Source organism: Batrachochytrium dendrobatidis (genome assembly GCF_000203795.2).
Source record: "Batrachochytrium dendrobatidis JAM81 unplaced genomic scaffold BATDEscaffold_13, whole genome shotgun sequence".
Lineage (NCBI taxonomy): Eukaryota > Fungi > Chytridiomycota > Chytridiomycetes > Rhizophydiales > Batrachochytrium > Batrachochytrium dendrobatidis.
In genome coordinates, this window is record NW_006281111.1 from 412,630 (window position 1) to 433,754 (window position 21,125).

The window sequence follows — 21,125 nt, forward strand, 5'->3', positions numbered from 1 at the left end:
GTATTTAATTTACTACTATTGATGGATTGATTGCTCTGTAATACCAAAGAACTGCATCACTGGCCAAGTTGTATTGCTTTACATTAAATTCTGGCGCAAACAAAACACTACTCAATCTTGGGATTCCAGAATCGCACATTTTGGAGAACAAGACTAGGTTTTTCTTTAACCTTGCCATTTTCATTGGTGGCCGAATCAAAGCCAATGTCCAAAGGCATGTCGCTTATTTTCATCCTGACTCCATCCCAAGGCCGTATTGCTCGTGGTTTTTTGTTGGCCGATGTTTGATCAGCAAGTATATCACTTTTGCATAGTAATGGGTCGAAACAACTTTTTTGCTTTTTATCAAAGTTGAGGTTTACTGAAGCCACCTTTTTTAGACATGACATGTATGCATCGTTTTCTGCAGCCTTGGCGGCAAATAATGAATTCGGTTTAACCCGTCTCTGTTGTTCTAGAGCATTTGGTTGATCAATATCGCCTAAAATATTCGTGCTGGTTGTATGGATCTTGAATTCGTGCACATACTTTGTTGGGAGAAGTGTTTTTCCAAACTCTGCCACTGCTGACATTCCCAAATGCGACCATGTCATTTTTGGGCATGCAAGTGGATGTAAACTGTTGGCGGCCAATGCTCTATTTTCAGATATTTGAAAGACATCACTGTTTGACGATTGTGTAGTGGAAACGCATTGAATTGAGGCCTCTAATTTGTCTGGTTCAGCTAGACCAGTATCGGTATTTTTTTTTAAAATTCCGACAAGTGGTGCACAGAAAGCTTGATGCGATCCTATTTCTTGAATTGCTTCATGTATCAGATTAGGTTTGGAAAGAGTAAACTCGCCATCATTTTTGGCATAGGCTGTACTATATATGGAAATACTATCCATGAATGGCTCTGATGACACAGAGGGTTCGTTTTCATGATCACCAATACTATTGGGTTGTCCGCTAGTGACTCTGCTTGAAGAATTGTAGATCTTCAATGTGGATATCTTGTTTTTAGGTATGGAACTGTGTAGTAGAGTGTTTAGGCTGTCATGGTCTACTGGCAATGGTGTTATACAATCGTGTTCGATGTTTAAATCTTGGATATTGGCCTTCATACACTCGGGTGATTTTGGCTCATCTGGTGATGTAGGCTCCGTATTTTCTATAAAAGTTTCCTGCAGGTTATCAGCTAAAAGACTGCTAGATTCAACATCTTTAACATTGGGCTCTATTGATTCAACTATATCTTCAGATTGACTGCTTTGATTTTCTTCAACTGTGGTTACATTCAATCCAGCCGACTTGCTACGCCATACCATAGAGTTTGTACCAGAACCTTTTCGATCGGAAGTAAGAGCTATACAAGATTGTTTGTAAATACTACCCCTTCTTCCACCAGCTAATCCAGCCATTGTAAGGTCTTCAATGTGCCGCTCGACACGTTCTTGCTCTCTTATTAATTCGCGTGCTTCATCGTCCATACTGGTATATGATGAGCTTTTGAGAATATATGTATATTTTCCATTTGCATCACCACTGTTTCTGAATTTTTCAAGATTCATTGGTGAATTGGAGCCACTATGCACAAAAGATGCTCTTCGTTCTGGTGTAAAACAAGACAGTGCAGAAGCGGATACATTTGACAAAGAACGTGAAGATGTCGAGAAATGAGAATCCGGTAAAAAATCAGGTTTCCTATCAGCAAACTTGATGCTTTGTTTAAGGATTGCCCAGCCTTTTGGAGTTTTATTATGCTGCGATGAATATGGAGATGAGCTATCGTTGGATACATTTGGTTGGAATTCTTCTGGCATGAATTGATTTATGGAGCGGTCTTTTCCGAGCGAGTTTAAGCTATCAAGGTTTACATTTATATCAGAAAGCATACCTCCTGTGTGCAGCATGGATGATCTATGCGACGGACTATACTGACTTGATTGATTTGATCGTGACAACCTCGAATCATTCAGCTGTTCAGCTCCGTTATTTTTAAGATTAGCAACAGATTCGTTGGGTTTTGATGGCTCTGGTGTCTCAAAGCCTAACTTTCCATGCGAAATTCCGTTTTCGTGATGTTGCAAAGCGATTGGTGTTGGCTCATAATCACTAGACATTCCAAACGCTGATTTCATTATCATATTTCGTTGTCGTACTGCATTGTCTTTCATGATCTGCTTTTGAGCAAGTCTATGATGCGATTTAGTGTTGGACACAATGGCGGTTGATAAAGGGGCTGGTGGTGGAATATCTAAAGTATAAGATTGACTATATTTTTTCTTAAACTCGAGAAAATCTTGTTCGGTCGCGAACGGTTTTGCTTCGTTCATGAGTTGTGATGTTTGATTTAAATTGGCCATGTTCGATAGTGATCCTAGAAATTTCATTTAAACTGTTTTGTTATTTTTGAATCAATAATAGATTTGAATTGATAAAATGATCAACCTATTTGATACGAATGTTTCAAAGTTTTTATATGCATGCTTTTTGAATAAATAGTTGCATTTTCATGATCAAACTACCTTTTACTTTGCTAGTTGGATGTTGTATCTGTGCTATATACTTTGGATGATGAAACTGATATTGCTGATTTCGAAGAGCTTTGACATCTAATGCTTGTTTATGATAAAATTTACTTTTGAATAGCCGCGGGCCATGATGGGTAAGCTTTTTGCTCGAGTCTAAATGTGAAGAATTGCAAACAGCCAATTTGGATGGAGTGTTTGGGTTGAATTCAATCTTGGATGAGTTGGAGTGCAATTTGGAATTAGTTGGTGCATTAGACAATTTCTGGTGCTTTTCGTGCAAAATTAAACGGTTTGGTCTATTTGCATGAGTACTTTGTGAAATGTTGGAAGTTGATTCCAAAGCTTGACTAGAAATGCATTCATGCCCAAGGTTTCTATTTTCAAGCTTATTTCCCATTATGGCTCTCATTTCAGTGTTTTCGTGTTGATCCTGGCCTGATACAATAATTTTGGAATAACTTTTTTGCTGATTTTGAAATGACCCGTTGCTATTAAGAATGGATTTGGAACTCATCATTGATACCGTAGACGAGTAACGTGTTGGATGGTATGCCTTTTGTCCATCTATAGTATGCTCGGGATCTTTTACAGACTCGGACACAATACTTGGGTCTTCATATGGTGCTGAAACATTGACATTCGATACACATGTAACCTCTTTAGCAGAACAATCATATCTATTGAATGCAAAGCATTCAGTCGCGTTTGGCACTTTGGTCAATGTTGGTGTAGGACGATTTTGTGACAAGTGTTTATAGGCTTGCTGATGGATTGCCTCGAGACAATCACGTTTCTGACGAATCATCTGATGCATTTGTTCGGATTTTCGTTTCTCTCGAGTGATTCTTTTTGTTTCCAGTCTTTCTGACTCGGCTGCAATTTTGACTCGTTGCAAACAAACATATTGATCCATAATTTTCTTTTTTTCTTCCCTTTCATCATGTTTGCATTGTGCAATGTATTCAAACAACATGATGGCACGTCGTTCTCGCTTTTTGGTTTCTTCTTGAGTGAATTGGCGTTGGAGACGAATGGGTTGCTTGTGATCAGCAAAATTTGAAGTAGGTCGGTCTATATTAGAGGTTTGATGGCTTCGTCCTCCACTATATGGAAAGGATTGGCTTGATGATGGCTTTATTTTTGTCGAGTGGTCTACTTTGGTATGATTATTTGATGGTGGTTTTCCCGCGATAGATGAGGAGTCCACACTTTCTTGTGATCGCTTTTCTTTAGTATGGTTCAATATAGACGAAATTGCTGGCCATATACGTTTAGAACTAGTCGATGGGGTAGATTTAGCAGCATCCATATCTATGGGTAAATTTAAGCTATTAGAGGTTTTTGATTCTTTACACATATCCTCTTCTTTTTTAACTATACCTGATAATGGTAATTCACTTTGAGCAGAAGTTGGCAAAATTTCTTGGCGACTTGGTTTTTTTTGATTCAATGATTTGGAGTTTGTTTGGTTAATGCAGGACAGCCTTGATTCGGAAAAGCTTTGTGATAGCAACTCTTTACTTGCTAGGTACGACTTTGAAAAACTCGTGCCAATGGATGCACTACGCTTATACATTTGATGTTTATGAAGCGCAAGAGAATTTAAAGTTGGTATAGCAGGTACTTTGTTGGATTGATTCATGGATGAAGTTAGGCTTAATGTATGTACTGTTTGGCAAGATTTCAATGGCTTGGATATGTTTTCAAGTGTATGATGTAGTTGCTCGACTGCATCATTGGACCTGTCATTGCATGCATTACCTGATTCTGTAGGCGAAAAAGTCGATTTGGATTTAGGATACGAGTAAGATAATGATTTAGTGCATGCTTCTAATTCGTTGTCATCGCTATCTGTTTGATTATCTTTAATAATTGATTGCATCCCAGTAGTACTTGATTGGAAAGAGCGATCAGTACTACGTTTTGAATATGGAGTGTCTTGTATAGTTTTAGACTGGACCGTGTCAAACCCCATTATTGGGAATGCAGTAGCACTAGTTTGTTGCTGCAGTGTATCCACAGCACAAGGATATATGGACACGATGGCTGATTCCGATTCGATTTTATCAATACCATATTCACAGCCCAGTTTGATTGGTGGTTTATCAGAATTATATTTATCTTTAAAGTTGGTATCAGAATCTTTTTGGTTTGAAGTTTGAGATATATCTGTTTTGCTAGATTTTGCCAAAGTATCAGTACGATTCGATTTATCCTTATCTCGTGTCTATGTAAATCATTAAAAATTAGCTGGTATTAGAAACTAGTAAATACACTAGAGCAAAAAAGGTTGAATATCGATAGCTGGCTATATCATTTATTTTTATCTTACAATTACTGAATCTACTTTGGCTTTATTGGAATGTATGTATGCATCTCTGTCCATAATCTATTTTTAACTTGATTGCGATGAGGAAAGTTGGCGACGCGTCGAAACTCCAGCTACAGCAAATTGGAACTCGACTCGTTCTAGCAAACAGTTCAATTCAGGTCATTTAACAAAATTAAAAAAAGATTACAATCGTAGATTTTATTTTAGTATACACTGTTCAAGTTAAACAGTCTTAAAATCTATTGGTTATCAGAAGTCTCGGAAAACTGCATTGAAAAATGACGTTGTTTTGAGCTGTCAAAGTGCATTTCTTGTGTTATAAAGGCAGGCTCTGTACTATAGTAGTCGATAGTATTCTCAGAGTGTGAAGCGGGTTTCATTTCAGATGTAGTTGCCACATGCGTTCGTGAAGGTTCTGAATGGTAGGATGCGTCATTTGATGGTCGAGAATTGTGTGGATCGTCGATTGAGGTTTGGGCTAAAGAGTTTTTCAAGTCTAAAACTGGCTCTGTAAGGAAAGGAGCTTGTGGTGGCGGAGTAGATGAACCAGAAAAAGCCTCACGTAGCAACTTGGGCCGTTTATCTGATCGCTTGAGTCTAACAGGAACCGAATCTGCGTCTCCATTCGAAGTTTGAGAGCTGAAATCGGTATATGACAGATTTGAGCCGTTTCTGCTAGCATGAGCAGCGTAGCTATATATGTGCTCGGATTGATTGGCAGGTGCTGGAATTGAGTGATTGAGTTTTTCAAGACGCTGATCACTTAAAGTGGACGATGGACCTGGATACAATGGTGCAAAGGGGTGCATGGGATGAGTAGGCGTAGAGATACTACCCACTCTATTCAGAGTGGAAGGCTCAAGGAGTGCAGCTTGAAATGAAGCGTCGGAAAATCGCTTATTATTTTGGGCACCTTTATTAAATAGAGTCTTGGAGTGGTTGCCTCGAGTCATTTCTATATCCAAGGGCATGCATTGATTTTGGTAATGTCTTTGCCGTTCTTTAACTTTGTTTTTGATTAGAATATAAATGGCACCAAATGCAATCCCAGACATAGCCAGAAATACACCCGTTGCGATTACAGCAGCAGCTCCCGCATCAATTAGTTTACCACCATCATATGATGAGCTGCCAGAACCTAGTGCAGTCTTATTGGTGGGCTCATTGACATTGCTATTTGGCGAACTAGGAAATGTGGGCTCGATAGATTGGCTTTGGCTCGGTTTTGGAGAGTCGGCACTCACTGTTGGAACGGTAGTATTAACAATGGATGGAGTGTATGGCCAAACGTCGATTGGATGTTTGGATTGATACTCGCTATTGGCTTTGGTAGGTACGGCAGGGTAATTCATGGTATCTACCGAATTTCCAACAGCACACGAAGGTTGGTTTAGCGGAGCCGGCTTGCTGTAGCTATCCAGTGATGCGCAGTTTGCTGTACATGTGTTGGATGCGCAAAACCTGTTGGCAAACGTTTGCTGACCCGATGGGGTGAACTGAGTTTTTATCCAATGAGTAGCGTTTCCGCGAACACAATCTAGACAATATCAATGTATATCGCGTGCTGTTAGATGAACGTAATTGAAAAGGGTTCAATCAAAATCCAGCAAAAATTGGTATTTGATAATGTACCTTCAAATATGTAGTGAATGGCACCAGAAGTATACGTTCCTTGGCATCCAGCTGTGGAAGCTCCTTGTTTAGTCATATCCATAGAGGTGTAGTAAGCGGAAGCCAAAGTGCCAACACCAGGTCTGACCATGACTGCCGCGAGAACATCCCTAAAGAGATCAAGTCCAAGATAGAAAGAGAAATATGTCAGCAATTTAGGAATATTATGTTAGTGGTCAGATAGTGCAAGACATGTGCTTACGGTGTAAATGGCTTGCTCATGGAAAGTGTATGAAAATAATTGCCACAATCAGGTGTAGGCATTTTGGCGATATCCTGTAGCTCGGTGAGAATAGTACAGCTTGTACTAGCGCATGTTGCTGCACTGCATTGATATATTTTAACAGTTCCAGTAGGGGTAAACTGATAATACATGTTAACGGTAGGTGTAATTTGAATACAATTAGGCGGTGCACCGATTGCGGTTGCAGGCATAATTACATCCATTTCTAGTGAATCTGCTGTAAATCGAAACGCTTCATTTTTACACTGATTTACTGTTACAGTCTGGATCCATTGAGCAGCAACGCTGCTGAACATGAGCAATAAATGGACAAGTATTGCTATTGGAAACAGTCGTTCATTCCAAAGTGTATTTTTCATAGTTTTCAAGCCGTAGTAGTTGGTATTGAAAATGAACGCAGTATCCACTGAAGTCGGGCTATCAAGTAGTCCAGATGCAAGTTTTGAAAACTGGATTACCTGCTCAAAAATATAAAACCCTATTGCAGCCACAAAACTCGCAGCTAAAAATAAAAGCCATACCGAAGTTGAGGCGTCGAATTACGGGACAATTCAATTGCTCCGTATTTACTGCCGTATTTACGTAAAATGGACCACCTTTGTATTTATCTTACAGCAATTGCCTCTATTCTATTTTGGATAAGTAGCGGTTGAATATTGGTTGTGCTTTCCTATTGCAAATTGATTGCTTCTCCAATAAACATTCTCAATTCAATCAACACAACGTCCATCATATGTACAATCAAACTATCCACTTGTCCTCTTGATATATCCATACATTGTACAATCACCCGATTCATTTATTGAAATCCAGATATTGGATTCAGCTTTTGTCAATCAAGCTCTATTGTATTCTAAAACCTCGGATATACTCGCGCTCTAGTGCAGGGAAGCAATCTGGTAATGCAACGGTTGTTTCCGTGCCAATTATCTAATATTTACTTGTAATGTTTGGTTTGTATAGAAGCAGAGTTGAATAAGATCAAGGATTGTAATTTACTAGAAATGTAGTGTAGGCATTCGTTTAATTGTTTATACAAAAATAAGCACAGCGGAAAAAGACTAGTGACTCAAAGTTTAGAAAATACTATTAACTAGTAAATTTGGAGACTGACCGTCTATCAATGTTTCATTTTACGTGATACAGTTGTGTATATAAATGACACTGACTATTTCCCTTTGATGCATATCAATTGAATATAACTGGGGTTGAATCCAATATCATTGCTGTCTTACATGGGCATTATCTTGAAACTTTGCAAAGATCAAAGGGTTGTGCTATTTCAACTAATTAGTCACATTTCCAAGCCACACATCAGCACCGTATAAACCATTTCAATTAATTCAATCACGCGACGGAGGCCGACAAACTCGTTGGATTGCTTGAACAATTACCAATAAAAACGCCTCAAGCTGCCATGTAATCAATATCCTGTTGTATATCAAACTATAGATTTGAATCAGTCATTTTGATTAATCAGCAACTGTGCAGTAGATTTCCATTTAAACACTCACTGTGCTTGTACATCCATCACAATCTACTGCTATATACTGAAAATTAGCAATGAGCTGTTTCCATAGCGAGGCTATACTGGTGGCAATCAGAATCTTGATAGCCTCCATGACATTCAGTTTAACACATGGACAATGGATCCAAACTGTCACTGTACCACGATGCAATAACGGGAGCTATATATTTCCAGCAACCTCAATGATGGCCGAGAATATACTTCCTGCCAACATCATTGGTGCTGATCCAACCTGCCTTGTGATTACTCCTAATCTGACAGCTTTCAATCAGTTTACCACAACTGGATCAATCTCATATATGCAATGTGCCAGCAGCAATTGCTTGCCTTCTACCTGCATATCAGTGTCAGAGATACATGATATTGCCACAACTCCATCACCTGAATGTGGGACCTATTTTCATACTCTTACAATGTCAAAAACCTTGTCACCGTAAGTAGTCCAAATCAATATTTTAGTTTTTATTTTCTAACTGATGAATTATACAGAACAGCTCTGGATGCCACCAATACGAAATCAGGCGTCGCCTCGTTTGCCTCGGCTCTTTATGCATCTGCAGATATCTCTTTAGATAAACCAGGTTTTGCAGGATGTCAAGGTTCACCGTCAGCTGGGCTAGTGCACTATCTGTTTGAAAGTAATTTGAGCTTGATTTGTACTTTTTTCTGATGACTCGAATTTCTTGTGCAAGATCTCGATAGGACTAATGTTGGGTTGACTTGCATAGGTTGTACACAGGCAAACGCAACATATTGGATAAAGACAGTCTTCACTCCCATTGGGCAACAGACATTCACATACAACTTTTGCACTTCTTCCGGGTGTGATTCTGGCTGTTTCAACGTAGGTAGAATTAGCAAACCAGCTCCCCCCAATCGACTTAGTTGTGTTACAGGAAAACATGCAGATATTATTACCACTTCTGCAACTCCGCTTAAAGATACAAGCGAGTATATGCGTTCAAACCCCTCAAACATTTGGCCATACAGTGAAATTAATACTACCGAGCCTATAGATCCTTCCAATCCTCCTATGATTTATGATGGAAATGCTACCAACTTGGGCAAACCTGATGGCTTAGCCTCCAACGCATCATCGCTTAGTATTACAGTCGTTTCTGGGATTGTTATTGGGTGCGTTTTATTTATTTGTGCATGTGCTACAGTTGCTATAGTTTATATTCGTAGAAATAAAACTGGCCGCGCAAATCGAGATAATCCATTAAAACGCCAACCCAAGTCGATCCATCCACCTACTCAACTGTACGAGTCAACAAGGCGGTATCGCAACAAGTCGAAAAACTTTTTGGCAATTGGTAGAAGCAAAACTCTCGCTTCTTTTCAAACACCACGATCGGCAGCATCACCGGTTGCGCTACAGCATCTATCTAATGCACCTTTGCAATCAAAAACATCTTATACAAATGATGCATTCTATACCAACCCATCTCTTCCTTCCAACCCTGCGTACAGTGATAGTAATGCCTTGCCAAGTCGTCTTGAAAAATCACCCTTTAGACCCTCTTCAATTGCATCGTCACATCTCTCACCTGATCTATATACAACTCCGCTTACCGAGCCTTTACCACAATTGAAGCCATACCAAAGAAACACAGATTACGCGATTCCCTCGACAAATACGTCTCAGCTGTCGGATGGCTCGTCGGCTGCGTATGGCCCTGTACTGCACAATTCAATGTATTCTTACTTGACCAGTCCAAGCAGCCCACCAGATCTAAGACCTACTTTACCACATCCTGTTCGTGGTTATTTACAAAGTTCACAGTCTGGTCATATAAAGCCCACATTATATGATGAGTGTATAGACTATTCAGAGGGAACAATGTCGGAATTTTAACACTGGTCTTTTAAAAACAGACAACATAGATTATGCCATTTCTTTGGCCACACAATTATAAAATGCAATAAAACAATACTGTTGTTGAGTAATTTGATTGTTTTGGGAATAATCTGTGGTTGAATATTTGTAGTCCTACTACAAATCGACCGCTTTAATAAACATCCATCATGTAACACAAACTATAGTTTTGACCTGACACTGCCCTCATTTGGTAGTCATACATTGTACGATCACTCAACTCATCCATTACAATCCATCTATTTGATTCAACTGTTTTCAATCCAACTCTGTACACACTCATGTATGCTAATCTCTGATACGCTCGCGTTCTAGTTCAACAGAACAATGATTGCATGTCTTGGGAATGCAACAGTTGTTTTGATGCCAATCACACAATGTTTGATTTGGATCAAAAAAGAGTTGAAGATGGAACAAGTGAGATGTACTGAAACAGAGATGTGAACATGGATTCAGTTTTTATGTAAACATGACAAAAGAATAGTCGACAGTTTAAAGAACAGTATTCAGTAAATTGAATCATTTGATGAGATTGGCTGTTTATGCAGTTTGGCACCCTTATTTAATGTTTTGTTTTACGTGAACACGGCTGTAAAAATCTGTTCAAACAGTCGATTTTGCACCTACTTTCAGCCATCGTTTTTGGTGCTAGTTATCCAGTGCAGCTTGACATACTACACATTTCTGGATTGCATCAAATCCAGTATCTAAACTTTTTCATATATATTGTCTGCCCATGTCTGCATCAAATGAGCCATCAGAAAATAAAAACTCGACTTCACAATTGGATGTTCGTAAGCAACACACTCCATTTATCGATGCCAAAAGCCGTAAAGACAAGCAATCTATAGAATACATATCAAAAACTCTTCTTGCAGGTGGTCTGGCTGGATGTGCTGCAAAGACAGTTATTGCTCCTTTGGATCGAGTAAAGATCCTCTTTCAAACCAGTAATCCAGCATATGAGAAATTCGCTGGTAAAGCTCATTGCCTTGATTCACTTTACACTGCGCTATTGAAAATGCTGCTGTGGTTGGGTTGCTATACAAATATTATATCCATAATGTGGTTCAATTGAATGCGGTATTTACGATTTTGTAGTGCGACTTGTCCAAATATTCAATCTCACCTTATGCTTTTACACTTGGTGGTTCCGGTTGTTTGAGAATTGACTTTTTGGCTGAGCATTACGGATTGCTCCATAATGATGGATACCCAATACTTAATCTAACACTTGTTATCCATGTTTTTAAAATATGATCTTATTAATATAGGTTCGTTCTTTGGAACATTTCGAGCATTATCTACCATTCGACGTACACAAGGCACGTTTGGCCTTTTTCAGGGTCACTCAGCAACACTGCTTCGTATTTTCCCATACGCTGCTATCAAGTTCATGTCATATGAGCAACTTAAGGGGTGGCTAATGCCTACCAAGAAACATGAAACTCCCATAAAAAAATTTCTGGCGGGATCAATTGCTGGTAATATAATACACGATATTTTGCATTGCTGCCAACTTTGACATTTAGGATCTATCATGTATATATACTAATTTGAAGCGAGGATTCTTATTTTCTTATAAAATGATCATCTAGGCTGCTTGTCCGTGTTTTGCTCATACCCACTAGATATTTTGCGTGTTCGGATGGCATTTGATGTAAGATTAAACCGACCCCCATCTGGCCTGTTTGAGACCGCTAGAGCAATGTACATCGAGCCGAGCATTTTCTTCCCTAATGCACCCAAATGGATCTTGCCTTTTACGAACCTGTTTAATTTCTATCGGGGCTTTATACCCACTATTTATGGCATGATACCCTATGCAGGAGTTTCGTTTTTAACCTATGAAACACTCAAGTCGTATATGCTCATGCATTATCAGCAGTACACTCTGTCCAATTGGAATGAAGTATCTGCCTACCAACAGCAGCAATCTATTAACCCCACCTCTCATCCTCTTACTAATATATCTTTTACCTCGGCAAAGTCGTCTGATCTACATACTCCTATCAAGCCAATTTTAAACGCTCTGACGAATCTTACCATTGGTGGCATATCTGGAGTCATTGCTCAGACCTTTTCTTATCCGTTTGAAGTCGTTCGACGCCATATGCAAGTGTCGGGAAAATCTGCTCTTGGACATGAACATACATCTACTTTCAACACAGTCAAAGACATTTTTCGTCGTAAAGGATTTAGAGGTTTTTGGATTGGCTTGAGTATTGGGTATATCAAAGTTACACCTATGTTTGCTGTTTCATTCTATTCATATGAATGGCTCAAACTCCAACTGAATATCGATTAGATCTATCGAGTTGACAGAAATTCAAGATTTCAAATGTCTAAAAAATTAATTCATCAATGTGTCGACTTGTAAATGAATAGTTTTATATTCTTTCACTGATAGGGTATGATTTGATTGTGTTTGAAATGTACAGTCGAGTGAGAATTGAAAACAATCTAAGCTCATTGACAGCCATATTCACGTAAGATATCCCAATCGTTTTTTGTAATTCTTGATACTTGAACAACGAGATGTTGCGAGCACGCTCATGGACCTTTTGAAGACTGATCGAGAAAGCTGTCAAGACTATAGCATTCCAAGATTTTCCAAACAACGACAGCAACATTTCCAAACACGCATATTATTCTAAACAACGCTCCATTTCACAAAGCAACTTTGACTAGACATAATTTACCAGACATTCAACAACCAATGCAGATTGCAACTACATTACACAACTCTGTATTGTCCATCCTTGAATCCTGTAAAAGATGACTTTGTGCGTCGAATAATCCCAAACACCAAAAACTCAAGAGCTCTATTCAAGTCGATTTTTGTTAGAAGAATAACAAATATTCAACTATTATTTATTCTAAAGCAATCACTACAAGATAAATGCAAGTTCCATCTACGTGAATACGACTGTAAATTGAAAGTGATTGACAATGAATAGTTGGGCTAAAAAGATTGTGGATATTGAGATCAACGCACACCTTTTCAACAAAAAATGTTTTAATTGCTAACGCAATGATTGTTGAAAATAACGATGAGAATTAAAAAGATATAAAGGTAAACTTTATATATCGTAGATCAAAAGACAATGTGTAGCGAACGAGATCCCAGATTGCTAGGCGCTATACAAAGGCAGATGCATATATATACAAGTGAATCAACTCCATTTAAAGATGATTTGCAAGATGAAAGATATATAAAGCAGGTGGTTGGTATGAACAGGTATTTGCGCATGAAGCAAAAAACGAGAATAGATAAATCACATTATGGTTTCCTCGAGACGAACAAGCTCATCTGAAGGAAATCTTTTGCGAAGTAATTTCAGTAGACTGCGACGCTCATGTTCCTCGGCTGACAGCCTTTGTGTTCTGTGGCCAAATCGACGGCGACTTGCAGTTGGGATTGGAAGTGTATTTTGGCGTGTCGAAATAACTCCACTTATGGATGTACTTACAGAGATTGGTGTAGTCGAAGACACGATGTGGTTTGCAGCTAGTAGATCGGCATTTTGAACGGCCGAGACGGAACTTTCCAATTTGAGTATTGTCAGTCGTTTACATTTTTCTACCAAGAACTGAATAGCCGTCACACTGATATGTCTGCATCCACGAATGTCCAGTTTTTCAAGAAACGGACTGGATGCGGCCAGTGCAGCCATGGCAGTATCGGTAAACTTCCCGCCAAACCAAGCAATGGACAGCACTCGCAAATGAGTGCCCATGTGCTTAATGAGTCGCACCAGCATTGCCTCGGAACACGCATATCCAGCCAAAATAATGGTACTCATGGAGTCGGTGCAGTCAATAAGGGATGCCAACACATCATCGCCACCACTTGTAAAACTCAGATCAATGCCTTTCAAATGATGGCAATGAGATAGTAACTGATGCATCCCAGCAGATGTGACTGCTTTCTGACATCCACGAAGATCGAGAACACGCAAATCTGGAATAGATGTAGCCATGTGACTGATGCATTGTTCGGTAATATTACTCCAGGCACATAAAAGGACTTGCAGGTTAGGGCATTTGTTACAAATAGCCATAATACGTTCATCGTCATCAGCGCCGGCCAAACGAAGATGACGAATTGAAGAGCTGACATTTGATGAAATAAGACGAACAAGTCTATTTCGACCAAAATCACCATCAAATCCCACGTCAACCTGCAAAACACTAAGTTTTGACACCACATCGACAAACCCTTTAAGATTGAAATCACATACGTCAATCCACCGACCAAGATTTCCAGTAACCACAAGAGTATCCAGATGAATCGAGCAGGTGACTATATGCTGCAAAGTGAATATATCAAGAGATTCGCACCAGAGTCGAACAGCGCGAAGCTCAGTGCAATATTTTGCCACAGTATTAAAAATGAACGAATGAAAGGGATCGTGTAAACGAACACGTCCAAAGTCCAGTTTTCGCACAAGAAACCCATTACTGGTGTTGCTTATGCATGAAGTAGTGGGTGTGTTGTTTGAGTCTGGAGCATCCGTATTAAATTTGATCAAAACAGGCGGGATGCAGGAATGAGCAAATCTGATAATGGATGATTCCGTAGGTAGATATGGGTGCTCCCAAAGGCAAGCAATGCTATGCATATACCAATGTTTGTTGACCCGACTGCAAGCATAGAGAGTGCGCTGTGTAGTTGATGGTGATCCGCAAAGAGCGTAAATGTATTTATGTACTAGCACCAACAGTTCAGGTAAAAGATGCGAGAATTTGGCAAAAGAACGAGTAGACTGCACTTGAACCGCGTCTCTAGTTGGTTTTGATGGCAAAGAAGTGCTGGTAATCACAGGTTCATCAGAGCTTCCAATGGTATGGTAAGTGTCAAGACTGTGATGCTTTTCATAGGATGTGGAAACAAGAGACAAAAAGTGCCCATCTGTGCCATCAGGATAGGGCTTATCAATAGTTTGTTGAAAAGAAGGTTGCATGCCCAAGACAGTGTTGGATGGCTTTCCCTTTACAGCGTCACAATCACTTTTGTCAAAAAGATACGAAAACTGAGGTGAATAATGCAGAGTATCTACACTTTGCATATTAGGAAGAATGGGAAAAGTATCAGATGAAATAATGGGAGATATTTTCATCTGGAGTGGAGGGAGCTCAAGAGCATGAGAAGTGCGTGGAAGATGGGAGGTGTCTGTGATATCTGAATTGCCTGGAAATGGATCGTTGGAAGCGTGTACAATCATCAAAGAAGGTTCTTCCCATGATCCATACCCCTCATCATTCCATGGAGTAGTTAATGGCAGTTTCATGGAATTTGTAGCAGCCGTAAAAGAAATATTTGTTTTTCTGGCACTATCATCTGTAGAAGTTGCTCTAGGCAAATTTCCTTCCAGACTATTGGAGATTGATCGAACCAGCCGTGCTGGATATACTATAGATCCAGAGTGAGTAATGACAACATCCTCCAGTTTTGCATCCAAAGAAGTGTTTTCAATCATATGCTGCACGTTGTTTTCCTGATTTCTGAGTGAGCCAGACATTATCAGGCAAGATTCAGAATAGTTTAAAAGTGTACTGAATATTTGGTATACAAGCCTCAAATGAACCTGATTTTATACTGATCTGATGGCAAACAAGTGTCGCGACGCTTAGTCAAGACACAAAATTGGATGGTTTGAGAACAAATTAGACTGTTGAATAAGGTAAATAAAATGCAAAAACAAATATAAAACAGGTTAGTCACTGGTTCTATTTATGTCCAAGTGGAAACTGCACGAATAAAAGTAGCCAAGATGGTCGGGTAATACACACAGCAAGTACAGACTATATATTGTTGAATACATGCCAAGGATACAATGAGGATTGCGTGTCAGAGAATGACAATAGAGGTTTGAAAAGCAATTAGACAAGCAAGTCTAATATTTCAGCATAGGTAACTTTTAGTTATACACATAACAATAGGTGTGTATAGTCCAACACTGCTCTTTGAATGACATCCAATGGATGCTTGACATGGACTGATATCAATAATGCAAAGCAGCAAATGCAAGTATTACAGCCGTGTTCACGTAAAACAAAACATTAAATAAGGATACCAAAATACATAGTAAACAGTTAATCTCATCAAATGATTCAATTTACTGAATACTGTTCTTTAAACTGTCGACTATTCTTTTGTCATGTTTACATAAAAACTGAATCCATGTTCACATCTCTGTTTTAGTGCATCTCACTTGTTCCATCTTCAACTCTTTTTTGATCCAAATCAAACATTGTGTGATTGGCATCAAAACAACTGTTGCATTCCCAAGACATGCAATCATTGTTCTGTTGAACTAGAACGCGAGCGTATCAGAGATTAGCATACATGAGTGTGTACAGAGTTGGACTGAAAACAGTTGAATCAAATAGATGGATTGTAATGGATGAGTTGAGTGATCGTACAATGTATGACTACCAAATGAGGACAATATCAGATCAAAACTATAGTTTGTGTTACATGATGGATGTTGTTTGGAGCAAGAATTAAGAGTGTCGATTGAAAAAGCAATGAAACCCAATTATAGTAGAAAGGCAAACACATTGTCTAGTTCAAAGCAGAATAGTAACAGCAAGATAAATAGGAAAGTTCTGTTTATGTGAATACAGCTGTAAATCCAAGTCAGGGCTGTGAACTAGAAGAAATCAGCAACAATCTGATTCTAGTAAGATTATAATGTAGCATGAATATTGCAGAAGATGGCTTTAAAAAGCATGAACATAAGAAAGGATTGAGTAGGTTTAATCCAGACATTAATATGCAAGTTGAAGCCAAACACTCCAGACAGCTTAAAAGTGCAAGTGCAAGGGGCAGTCAAGATCAGCAAGTAGAATACTGACACTAATGTTTAACCACTACAGTAAGAGTCTTGTGGAATATCAAGAGACTTGAGAGTATAAAGCAGATGCGATTAGAATGCAAGTCAAGGGTTGATGCGAGTCGAGGCTAAAAAGTTAAAATCATGCACATCACAGCCGTCTTCACGTAAAGCGGAACACTAAAAGGGTACCAAAATACAGCAGTCTCGTGAAGCAATTTGCACTAATTTACTGCACGTTGAACATTCTCAAACTGGAGTTGAAATAAAATGTTGTAAAGTAGATTCTACTTGGATGGTGTCGAAAACTATAAAGTAGATTCTACTTGGATGGTATCGAGAACTGCAGTGGTAACCTGTAAGCTGGTCGCGGTATTGGAAACACGATCGATGCTTCTGTCATTCAAACCAGTAGACAATCTATTAGTAAAACACCATCAAGGGTGGAGTGTTTTACTAATACTAGTTGTGAGTTCCCAGACCATTCATCATACATGTACAATACTCGGCATGTGCTGATCATTCAGTTTTCCAACTAAATACTGCTGCTCACACATGACACTCTTTACTGCTTTCCCTCCGCCTACTGTGAATCACATGATGAATACTTGGAATTCAGGCCCTTCGAATCTGATGACATACCGGAGGGTTCTGAATAAACTAATTTACCGCAGTATTCACTAAACAACTCTCCTGTCTTGCACTGATCCAGAATAAACAGTCCTGCTATGCTTTCCTATTCCAAATTGACTGCACTGCCCCAATTTTGATGGTCTCAATTCTTCAATAAACAGTTTGAACACTGTTCTTGGTCATATATTATACAATCACCAAATTTGAACCCAAATATTGGATTCAACCATTCTCAGATTCGTACAAACTCTTGTGTCCTAAAGCTTACAGATACATTCATGCTCTAGTTGAATGACAATATCCCTACGAGAAATACTAGCCAACTTTACCGAATACAGTTCTGTCAGTAATTTAAGTGGAAACCATTCCATGAGACTGGCTATTTATTATGTATTTTGGTACCCCTATTTAGTGTTCCATTTTACGTGAATACGGCGGTAAAAAACTGTTCAAGCTTCTTTGGACTCCGTGTGCGACTTTACAGTCCAAGATGATCCATTCGTATCCATTGGTATTTTCAACTGCCCCAATTCCAAAGCATTTACGTTTTGCGGATGAACTGCACTACCACCATTGTAGTTGGCTTGTCCAGCTGTGCAGGCAACTCCAGAGGATGGTGCCACGAGTTTCCCTGCATGGGCAGGTCGTTGATGGGTCGCTAAATTATTGTCCATTTCATTGTGATGTCGCTTACCAGGAATTGGCAATCCTGAGCGCCATCGTAACCATCCCAAACGAGGTCCAGTGCTCGACAACTCGGAGATCCTAAATCCAAAGATTTTCGGAGTATAAACCCAATAGTCTGGCAAACGTTGCATCGCAAAACTATCGTTTTCCATAATATCTTTCTCGGATCGATCGTTTTCCTCCTGTTCGTCTTCTGATTCTGATTCTGACGACTCTGACATCTCGCTGTTCTCATCAGACGATAAAACTGGATGCTCTCGTGCTCGTATCAATGCTGCACGCTCGTGCTCATTTGTATTCATTTGTGCAATATACCCCTGCTCCGTCTCGACACCCATTCGAACAGGTGGTACTAAATGTGGCATGGTTAAAAATAGGAATGATGGAAACGATGTGCCAAAACTTGAACCATCAAGTGACTGAAATCTCGGCTGAAATCAAACTAGTAGTGTCAGTTAAATCCGCTAAACATTCAAATCAAAATACATCCAATGGCTAAACCATAGCACCCCATATTCCTAGTACGTTACCTTTTTTGGACTATACAAGTCGCCACATCGAGGACAGTACATTTTAAGTGTAGCAACCCCTGGGATATCCGAAAGACCACACGGAACTACACCACATTTACCACATCCAACTCTAGGGCATCGGCCAAAATCCTTCATTCTGAACCGTTCTGCCATGTTGACCAAAGCAGGTTTTGTGAGAAGAAAACGCGCATGTATTAGTCCATATAAAATTTGTGCTGATGATTCCACCATTCTCAAATGCGCATTGTATTGTTGTCGCTGCTGTGGTACCTTTGCGCTATTTGAATCATCTGTATCTGAGCATTCTAGTTCCAGATCTAAAATTAAATCCAGCGCTTCATTGTACAATGGAACGCTTGAGCTCAACCCAGCAAGATTAAATTCATCTTCTAGATATTCTTCGGGAATCTCGAGAAAAAATTCGTGCTCTAAAGATTAATAAAAATGTAGCAAGTTAAATTCACAACTGTCTATACATCAAACTCTAAACCTTTTAGTTTAAAATGTATAGAAAGTCACAAGACTAGAGATAATGGGTAGTAATAATGGAGTTCCAATGTACCTGGAAGCGAACAGTACCAGGATATCCACGATACCTCTGATGAGGATATTTCTGAAAACCCACTCGTGCCAGAATCCTCATTTTGTGAATCTATTGAAAATAAACAGAACAATGTAGTGGGTCAAGTGAATATCTAATTAGTAACGTAACAAGAGATGAGTAGAGATAATACAGCCGTGTTCACATAAAACAAAACATTAAATAAGGATACCAAAATACATAGTAAACAGTTAATCTCATCAAATGATTCAATTTACTGAATACTGTTCTTTAAACTGTCGACTATTCTTTTGTCATGTTTACATAAAAACTGAATCCATGTTCACATCTCTGTTTCAGTGCATCTCACTTGTTCCATCTTCAACTCTTTTTTGATCCAAATCAAACATTGTGTGATTGGCATCAAAACAATTGTTGCATTCCCAAGACATGCAATCATTGTTCTGTTGAACTAGAACGCGAGCGTATCAGAGATTAGCATACATGAGTGTGTACAGAGTTGGATTGAAAACAGTTGAATTAAATAGATGGATTGTAATGGATGAGTTGAGTGATCGTACAATGTATGACTACCAAATGAGGGCAGTGTCAGTTCAAAACTATAGTTTGTGCTACATGATGGATGTTGTTTGGAGCGACTGATTGTCTATTCAAGCCAATTTCTAATAGGAAAGCACACCATATAGTCAACCATTGCTTATTCCAAAGTAGAATAATGACTGCAGGATAAATAGGAAAGTGGTCCATTTTACGTGAATGCGGATGTAAAATAGTCAAGTTTGATCCTACCACTTTGTGAACCGGCGTGCATATTAATGTGCTTGATGAAATATCTTTTGATAGTACTATGATTTGTTGAGATTGATTTTAAAAACAAGCCTTGCAAGTTCTGGTTGAGCATATACATGGGCAATAGTTAGTGTCTCGATTTATAGATAATTCTTTGAAACAATAGATTCAAAGTACAATAGACATGCTATTCAACACATGTAGAGCCCCCAGCAAGCTCAGGAACATCTTGGATATAGTATACCCTAATTAAGACTCATGAACCTGTGATATGATCTGCTGGAATTTCGTCTAGTATCTTTGTATTAGATTTGCCACAATCAATTCCATAGTGCATGCAAATCAGGCAGGAGAAATCACTAGTCCAAGTACTATATGCTGCAAAGCACTAGTAATCTAGATAAAAGTTCCAGTAGTAGAGATAGTGTATATTTCATGAAAACATAAATTCTGAGCCAAATATACTCCAAGTATCAGAAATATTAAAGATGGCCGACAGCACAAGTCCAGTAAATGCTATCAAAAAGAATAGCCAGGGGGAATACAACAAAGAGTATGAATGTACATCAAAATGAAACTCCTGATATACATGTGCATTACAAAGTAACTACAGATAGAAATCATCCGTACATCTAGTGTTGCCCAGGTCAAAAGTGCGTTGGTTTGAACCAGCAACGTTGCCTTTGCAGATAAAACACTGTTTTTGCACACGCGAAACAAGACCAGTTTAGACGTTGGACTGCCAAGAACTGCAACATGAACAAGTCAATCTTACAATGCAAGTTTTATCTATTGGTGCAATTCTACTTTGCAAATCGAATTAAAAGTTGAACTCGTTTACTCAAGCCAAGTTTGGCTGTCGATCTAGCTTGTGTTTGCAAATAAAGATGCGTTTGTAAATTATAAAAA

General features: G+C 39.0%; 6 protein-coding genes across 6 annotated transcripts; 2 read left to right on the forward strand and 4 right to left on the reverse strand.

Moving 5' to 3' along the window:
* Positions 1-107: 107 nt before the first annotated feature.
* On the reverse strand, positions 108-4,902 carry BATDEDRAFT_91496 (uncharacterized protein; the record flags this gene model as incomplete). The annotated part of the gene is made up of 3 exons (XM_006681765.1): positions 108-2,362; positions 2,511-4,743; positions 4,849-4,902. 3 exons carry the CDS (start codon positions 4,900-4,902, stop codon positions 108-110), a joined length of 4,542 nt encoding a protein of 1,513 aa, XP_006681828.1.
* A 185-nt stretch (positions 4,903-5,087) lies between these two features.
* BATDEDRAFT_91495 (uncharacterized protein) lies at positions 5,088-6,894 on the reverse strand (the record flags this gene model as incomplete). The annotated part of the gene is made up of 3 exons (XM_006681766.1): positions 5,088-6,385; positions 6,481-6,629; positions 6,722-6,894. The coding sequence occupies 3 exons, from the start codon at positions 6,892-6,894 to the stop codon at positions 5,088-5,090; spliced, it is 1,620 nt and encodes a 539-aa protein (XP_006681829.1).
* Positions 6,895-8,476: 1,582 nt separating this feature from the next.
* On the forward strand, positions 8,477-10,149 carry BATDEDRAFT_91589 (uncharacterized protein; the record flags this gene model as incomplete). The annotated part of the gene is made up of 3 exons (XM_006681710.1): positions 8,477-8,724; positions 8,781-8,929; positions 9,020-10,149. The coding sequence occupies 3 exons, from the start codon at positions 8,477-8,479 to the stop codon at positions 10,147-10,149; spliced, it is 1,527 nt and encodes a 508-aa protein (XP_006681773.1).
* A 757-nt stretch (positions 10,150-10,906) lies between these two features.
* BATDEDRAFT_13935 (coenzyme A transporter) lies at positions 10,907-12,478 on the forward strand (the record flags this gene model as incomplete). The annotated part of the gene is made up of 4 exons (XM_006681548.1): positions 10,907-11,147; positions 11,445-11,654; positions 11,769-12,082; positions 12,161-12,478. 4 exons carry the CDS (start codon positions 10,907-10,909, stop codon positions 12,476-12,478), a joined length of 1,083 nt encoding a protein of 360 aa, XP_006681611.1.
* A 697-nt stretch (positions 12,479-13,175) lies between these two features.
* BATDEDRAFT_37384 (uncharacterized protein) lies at positions 13,176-13,896 on the reverse strand. The gene has a single exon (XM_006681681.1). The coding sequence runs from the start codon at positions 13,845-13,847 to the stop codon at positions 13,449-13,451; it is 399 nt and encodes a 132-aa protein (XP_006681744.1). The 5' UTR covers positions 13,848-13,896; the 3' UTR covers positions 13,176-13,448.
* A 4,102-nt stretch (positions 13,897-17,998) lies between these two features.
* On the reverse strand, positions 17,999-20,880 carry BATDEDRAFT_17681 (uncharacterized protein). Its single transcript, XM_006681552.1, has 5 exons — positions 20,847-20,880; positions 20,217-20,320; positions 19,428-19,517; positions 18,863-19,293; positions 17,999-18,763 (listed from the first exon to the last, which is right to left on the reverse strand). Exons 2-5 carry the CDS (start codon positions 20,236-20,238, stop codon positions 18,095-18,097), a joined length of 1,212 nt encoding a protein of 403 aa, XP_006681615.1. The 5' UTR covers positions 20,239-20,320; positions 20,847-20,880; the 3' UTR covers positions 17,999-18,094.
* Between the last annotated feature and the right edge of the window lie 245 nt (positions 20,881-21,125).